At 40.5% G+C, this 7,815-nt stretch overlaps 1 protein-coding gene across 1 annotated transcript; it reads right to left on the bottom strand.

The window, feature by feature from the left end:
- Positions 1-436: 436 nt before the first annotated feature.
- On the bottom strand, positions 437-889 carry LOC122750175 (myosin light polypeptide 6-like). The gene has a single exon (XM_043996848.1). It carries the CDS (start codon positions 887-889, stop codon positions 437-439), a length of 453 nt encoding a protein of 150 aa, XP_043852783.1.
- Between the last annotated feature and the right edge of the window lie 6,926 nt (positions 890-7,815).

Raw genomic sequence — 7,815 nt, 5'->3', positions numbered from 1 at the left:
GTGCAGGTATTGGGGCACTGTGGGTGCCTTTGTTTTATTTTATTTTCATTTAATTCCAAATTCAACCCTTGTCTCCACCCATTCCTCCCACCCCCAGCACTGAGAAGGCAAGAAATACAATGCCTATTATACATGTGAAGTTATAGATTACTTTGAGGAGCTTAAAAGACTATTAAAGACTTTAATAATAGGATTTAGAGCTAAAGTTGGCAGAGAACATCTTTTCTTGTTTGTTTTTCTTTTTGTTTTTTAGGAGCAGTTAGCAAATTTAATTTGGTGAAAGCAGAGAGCAGGTAGGCCAAAGAGGACATGTGGTGGGGGTTGGAAGGAAGGATGTTGGTGACCCTGACAATGTAGTTAGTTGATCCAGGGGTGAGAGGACCATTTTCACACTAAGAAAGTTAGGGGATTCTTTATGAAAAGGGGACTTTTGTTCTCAGCCGTTCAGCACCATCCGGACTAGCTCTTCATAGTTGATACAACTGTTGCTGTCCTCATGACCTGCCACCAACACTTCCACTTCTTCCTCAGTCATCTTCTCACCCAGAATGATGAGAACATGCCCCGTGACTATGCTGTTCCCTTCCTTATCAAACACCTGAAGCCCCTCAACATAGTCTTCATATGTGCCCTGGTCCTTATTCTTTGCTACGGTCTGCAGCATTGGCAGAAAGTGTTCAAAGTCCAGCACCTTCACATTCATCCCATCACTCTTGGGATTCCCTAAGACCTTGAGCACCTCAGAATTGGTGGGGTTCTGGCCCAGGGACCACATCACATCCCCACATTGGCTGTATAGGATCTTTCCATCCCTGGTGCAGTCAAACAGCTGGAAGGCCTCCTTGAACTCAGCAACCTGATCCTCCGTGAAGTCACAGATCTTGGCCATGCAGCTCAGTCTCTGCTGCTGCCTCTGCTGCTGCAGCTGCTGCTTCTGCTGTATGTGGCTCCCGAGAACATCTTTTCTACTGCAGTTAAGTGGTGCAGTGGGCAGCTAGGTGGTAGAGAGAGTACTGAGCCTGGAGTCAGGAAGACTTCTTCCTGAGTTCAAATCAGATTACAGATATTTACTGACTGTGTGACCCTGGGCAAGTCACTTCACCCTATTTTCTTCAGTTTCCTCATCTGTAAAATGAGCTGGAGAAGGAAATGGCAAACCACTCCAGGATCTTTGCCAAGAAAACCCCCAATGGGGTCACAGAGAGTCAGACATGACTGAACAACACCACAACTTACTGCTGTAGATCTCAAGCTACAATCCAGTGCATTTTCTTTTCTTTTCTTTTTTGGCAGGGCAACAAAGGTTAAGTGACTTTCCCAGGGTCACACAGCTAGTAAATGTCAAGTGTCTGAGGCTGTATTTGAACTCAGATCCTCCTGAATCCAGGGCCGGTGCTTTATCCACTGCACCACCTAGATGCCCCCCCAGTGCATTTTCTATATACACAACCAGGCATTCACAATTGTAAATGCAACCATTTACTTAGTAGGAAGGCAAAAGAAATAATACCACATCATAGATACTAATATATTAAAATCAATACATAAACAATAAATATCACAATATACGTATAAACCTCATAAAAATTAGATTACACTCTCCCACTAATGTATTCAAGGTCTGTGGTAAAGAGTGGGAACATACACACTTACAGGAGCCTGGAAGGAAAGTAAATGAGGGAGGAAAACCCCTGCATGCTCAGAGTAACTCAAGACTCCAGGCCCTGGCCTTTGAAGATAAATTCTTTGAATAGATTGCCCAAGGCTGGGGCTAATTTAGAAGTAAATGATACAATCAAAGTTCAGGTATAGCCCCTCATTGTAATATTCATTCTCTCATTAATTGTTAACCAATCAGAGTTGTTTACCACCCTCGGGTAACAGGCCTATTCCAAAAGGGCATATGAGGCACGAGCCTGCTTTTGTATAGTGCAGGAGTATCTGCACTATACAAAACTACTTCTCTGCTCACTAATTGGCTATTGATCATCTCCACTGTTTAACAGAACAAATGCTCTTCTCTTTTCTACTTAAATACAACATTTACAAGTTCTTTCAATTTACCCTTAAAAAGCCATCCGGAGGGCAGCTAGGTGGCACAGTGGATGAAGCACTGGCCCTGGATTCAGGAGGACCTGAGTTCAAATCCAGCCTCAGACACTTGACACTTACTAGCTGTGTGACCTTGGCAAGTCACTTAACCCTCATTGCCCCACTCCCCCCCAAAAATCATTTAAAAAAATCATTCATTACTCTCCAATGTCACATGATTTCTCAATTTTTGTTTCACCCTCTGTAGTCATAAAACAGTTATAAGCAGGTGAGCTGTTACTCATAATGCTCTATAGTTATGTCTCTAACATAGACCTCCATCTCTTTGGTTCCATTGAAATAGTATTTCTTTGTGCTCGTATTTCTCCACAAATATGAAGTTCTTTTTCTGCCTTTTTATAACATTAAACTATTCATATACAAGTGAGACAGCATTCTACATTGCTCACAAGGGAATTTAATTCTTTATATTTATACCACAGTTCATTTGCTATTCAAAAATGGTCAAATTAAATCTTAAATCTATGTTTCTTCATATACATATGTTAGGAAGGAATAAGCATTTACTAATCATCTGCTATATGCAAGGTACTGCTAAGCACTTTACAAATATTATTTCATTTGTTCTCCTTTCATGTAAGCAGTATCTATTAAAACAAAGTTCTTTTCCTTCCTGTAGGTTTCAAAAGGTTCATTTATAACAACAGTTAATTTCTTAAATTCTTTGACAAATAATATAAATCTTTTCCTTTACATAAAAATACATCTGCCCTTTTTATCACTAAACTGAATGAGGTGCTTAAAAAGGTTTGAGAGACAAAATTTCTGGGTAATGTCATTGTTTTATGAATAATTTCAGCATTTCAATAAAAAGATAGTCATTTGGCCAGCTCTCTCTTAGACCAAAGACAATCACAAAAGCAGGCTCGTGCCTCATATGCCCTTTTGGAATAGGCCTGTTACCCGAGGGTGGTAAACAACTCTGATTGGTTAACAATTAATGAGAGAATGAATATTACAATGAGGGGCTATACCTGAACTTTGATTGTATCATTTACTTCTAAATTAGCCCCAGCCTTGGGCAATCTATTCAAAGAATTTATCTTCACCCAAACCTGAAGGAGAATACAATGGCTCTTCCACCTAGGTGGGGTCTGGATAGAGGAGAAGATTAACTCAACGGTCAGAGACTGAGGTCTTAAAATGAGCATATAAGAAAAAGGGGGAAATCTGAATCTCTTCAAATCATTGGTTACTAATAATCATTTCTTTCATGCCCCATAGGAAATGGGCCTTAAAGGGACAACATGTCTTACAAACAGTTGAGAATTTATCAAGCAAATATAATTATGAATATTGGCAGCTGATATAACCATCAATACCTGTGCCATCCCACAAGCCTGACTACCACTTTTAGAGATTGTATATTTGGCTTACTGGGTCTGATCTAGTGTGATGTATATTCTTAAATGAAATTCAGATTTTTAACAATTCTCTTTAATACATAAAATGACATGAATAATTCTCTTAATTATAAACTTTTCATGTGTAAACAACTTGGGAATCATTAGAATAGATTTCTTAACTCTACAGGAAAAAGGTTCTGACATAAAAAAGGGCATCTTATGCAGGTAGAATGTGTTCTTCCTCCAAACACTACACAACCTTTTCCCTGTAACAAACATCTCAAATTTTAGCATTATTGAGCAAAATGAGATGCGACCCTTGAAGGCTACAAGATGAATCTCAGGGAGAGAGCAAACACACAGAAAGCCAGCCACATAACTTTTTTTTTTTTAATTTTTTTTTTTTTAGTGAGGCAATTGGGGTTAAGTGACTTGCCCAGGGTCACACAGCTAGTAAGTGTTAAGTGTCTGGGGCTGGATTTGAACTCAGGTACTCCTGAATCCAAGGCCAGTGCTCTATCCACTGCGCCACCTAGCTGCCCCCCTTTTTTTTTTAATAGTATTTAATTTTGGGGCAGCTAGATGGCGCAGTGGTTAAAGCGCTGGCCCTGGATTCAGGAGTACCTGAGTTCAAATCCAGCCTCAGACACTTAACACTTACTAGCTGTGTGACCCTGGGCAAGTCACTTAACCCCCATTGCCCCGCAAAAAAAAAAATAGTATTTAATTTTTTTCCAATTACATGTAAAAAAAGTTTTCAACATTTATTTTTCTAAGATTTTGAGTTCCAAATTTTTCTCTCTCCCAAAGCCAGCAAGCCATCTGATATAAGTTATACATTACAATCATGTTAAACATATTTCCACATTAGTCATGTTGTGAGAGAAGAATCAGAACAAAAGGGAAAAGCTATAAGAAAGAAGAAACCAAAATAACAACAACAACAAAAGGTAAAAATAGTATGCATTCAGAATCCATTGTTCTTTTTCTGGATTAGTGCAGCAGGTTTTCACAGACATTTCTTCATAATTCAATAAAACTCAGACATTTCATGATTTTTCCCCCTTCTTGAATTTAACTTCTGCTTTTGTCTTTCTCTGTTCTTCTATTCTGGCTCTTCCCTATGATTTTGCTCATGCTTCTCCCTTTCTAAAAATTATTTTTAGGTCCCTTTTTTGAGTCCTCTAGTGACGAAGGTTGGCTTCCTGTATTCTCACTGTTTCACTCACTGATTCAGGGAAGAGTGTTTTATTGGCACTCAAGGAGAAACCATGGGTTGGTTCTCAAGCTTGTTTTTCTGCATTAAGTCCTCAGTTTTCTCACTTCAAAGAAAGCTTGATCATATTCTTTGGGGCCAGTAACATTTCATTCTCCCTTGTAGGAGTGCCAGAAGCCCCAGGTAATTTGAACATAGTGAGTCTTAGAAGCCCATGGAGCCAAAGGCACAATTGGAAGGGACATTGGGATCCTGTACGACTATGGGAGGTGCTGATCTTGGCAGGAGACACCTTAGGTGCTTGGGGAGAGAGGACATTGGACTGTGGACTCCTCATGCCCCAATTCAATATGGGGTTGTTGTTGGTGGTGGTGGTGGTCTGCTGGGAAGCCATAAAGAGTTGATGCTTTCATGGACTCTGGGAGAACTCTTTTGTGAGTCATAGGATCCTGCATTTTAGCAGTTGTTTGTCCTTCATTCTCAAAGAGGACCATGGCATTGGGGTGATGTCATGATTTGCAGTTAATTGGATTTATGTGAGGGAAGGCTGTGTAAAGTCACCAGCCTCACTCTCTCCTCCAGAGCCATCTGGGTCCAGTGGCAAGATATATACATCAGGACGACTAGAGATGGCCCTGGATGTTTGAGGCAATCAGCGTTAAGTGTAACACAGCTAGTAAACGTCAAGTGTCTGAGGCTGGATTTGAACTCATATCCTCCTGACTCCAGGACCAGGGCTCAATCCACTGTGCCACCTAGCTGCCCAAGGATCCTGCATCTAGTGCTGGAATAGACCTTATTGATTATCTAATTCAAAGAAGTTCCTGTCTTTGCATTTGCTCCCCAGTTACCACATAACACAGGGTCCCTTCCTGCTACTACTGCCTTTGAGCTAAAGCACCCAAAGGGGGGGATGACCTACACAAGGAGAAACAAACTTAATTAAAATTTCCCTCAAAAAGTAATCCCAAGGTGTTCTACATTGAGCACTTATTTTGTTCAAAAAAAACTAAAAAGGGAAGATTAAAAAGCCACATTGCCCATCTCCCCTGATCCCTTGGTTGTTTTCACTACTGACATTTAATCTTCAAAAGGGAACTCCAGTTTTTGCTCTTTAGATTTATGTTCAATGCTTTATATTTTATGATAAGCTTATTACCAATAAAATAATAGTATCATTAACAATTACTTTGAGAGTTGTTGGTTCCATGGTAGATTTTTGAGCCAATATCTGTAATAGAATGTGTGCGGGGCTTAGGTGTCAGAAATTACTTGGATTCAGATCTCATCGTTCATACTCATTGGCTATGTGACTGAGAACAAAGGACTTAACTTTTCAGAGACACAGTTTCTTTATCTGTAAAATGGATCCATACTAACTTCTATTCCGGGTTGTTGTGAAGAAAGATTTGGAAACGTTAAGGCACATATGAATTATTGCCATTGATTTTCTGTTTTTATATCAGATGGCTCAAGCTAGTGATTTTGGAGTGTCTCCAGCAACTAAGATAGGTACCTGAGGAATATAGAAGCCTATCAATGCCATTTTTCCAGTCTTGGTGCTGCAAGAAAATAATTAATAATGGGTTTTGGGGAGACCCAGAGACACCCCCCCCCGCCCCACCCCCACCCCCACACACTCAGGAACTCTGGTTGGTTTCTCAAAGCCAGCCCAGAGTCAGTAGAATTAGAGATCAGACTGATTCAAACTCTCAGGAGAGATTGAAATCACACCTATCTGAAAGCCTTTTCCCTTCAGAGGGTCTGTCTTTTACTGGACTCTGACCTTAGCACTACTGCTCATTTTGATATAGACCACCCTCAGCTCCTGTCAACCAATAGGAATTGAATGATGCTAACCAATTAGCTTTGAACAGTGTGTAAGGGCCGCCTCTCCTCTGGTCCACAAGGGGCTTACATTCTCTTGGCCTGGGACACTGAAGGAGGCAGTCACGAGTCCCCCCCTCTTTTTCTCTCTCTAGCTCTAGGAATTCTGAACTCTAATTTGGAGCCATGTACTCTCTCTTTACTAACATTTAATATGATTTAATAAAAGCTTAAAGCCAAAACTGGTGCAATAGCCTCTAATTTAAAAGTAGCAATCAATATATTAGAAACCCCAGCTAAGTTCCCCAGTAAGACAGGCTCTTCCCAATATTTCAAATGACAGTGCCAAGAAACAGGCAAAAGATGCTCAGTCTGATAGGATGCTCTCTAAAGAGGTAAGAAGTCACAGATTGGGGGGCAACTAGGTGGCACAGTAGCTAAAACACTGGTCCTGGATTCAGGAGTCCCTGAGTTCAAATCTGGCCTCAGACACTTGACACTTACCAGCTATGTGACCCTGGGCAAGTCACTTAACCCTCATTGCCCTGCCAAAAAAAAAAAGTCACAGATTGTATGCAGATATGTAGAAGGGGAAAAGAATCTCAACTGACCAAGATGATGACAGAGAAGAACTACAGCATCCCTTAAGATCATTTTAGCACTTTTAGAAGGACTCTGAACACTATAGAAGAGCACTGTTTGGTACTTGGTGCAAAATAATTCAAAAGATCTTAGCAATGGGGCAGCTAGGTGTTGCAATGGATAGAGCACCGGCCCTGAATTCAGGAGGATCTGAGTTCAAATGCAGTCTCAGACACTTGACACTAACTGTGTGACCCTGGGCAAGTCACTTAATCCTCATTGCCCTGCCCTCCCCCCCCAAAAAAAGATCTTAGCAATACCATCTCCTTGTGTTGTTTGTTGATGACTATTTCTATCCAGGATAATGTTTTGGAGATGCCTATAGGCTACTATTGCAACCTATATTTTAAAATAGTAATGAGGATGCCTTAGACTTTTCAGACCAACTCTTACTATCAGGAGTGAAGGAAAATCAGTTCCATGTTTGAATGATATCTAAAGGAGTCGGACCAGCATTCTCGCCAAATGCCAATTGATTATTGCAGCAAGCACAAGTTTATATCTTGCACTTATCACTGGATTGGAACTGGTGGCCAACACCCCGAGAAATTTAACTTAGGTTTAAATGCATTGGCGTTTCTTTACTGGCAACCTGTACTTTTAACCTAGAACAGGAAATGAAAACGAATGTCAATAGCCACAAAGTTCCTTGTGTTCAAGGTTCCATAACTA

This window comes from Dromiciops gliroides, chromosome 1 (genome assembly GCF_019393635.1).
Source record: "Dromiciops gliroides isolate mDroGli1 chromosome 1, mDroGli1.pri, whole genome shotgun sequence".
Lineage (NCBI taxonomy): Eukaryota > Metazoa > Chordata > Mammalia > Microbiotheria > Microbiotheriidae > Dromiciops > Dromiciops gliroides.
The sequence above is the reverse complement of the archived record's forward strand: the minus strand, read 5'-3'. Positions and strand labels throughout refer to the sequence as shown.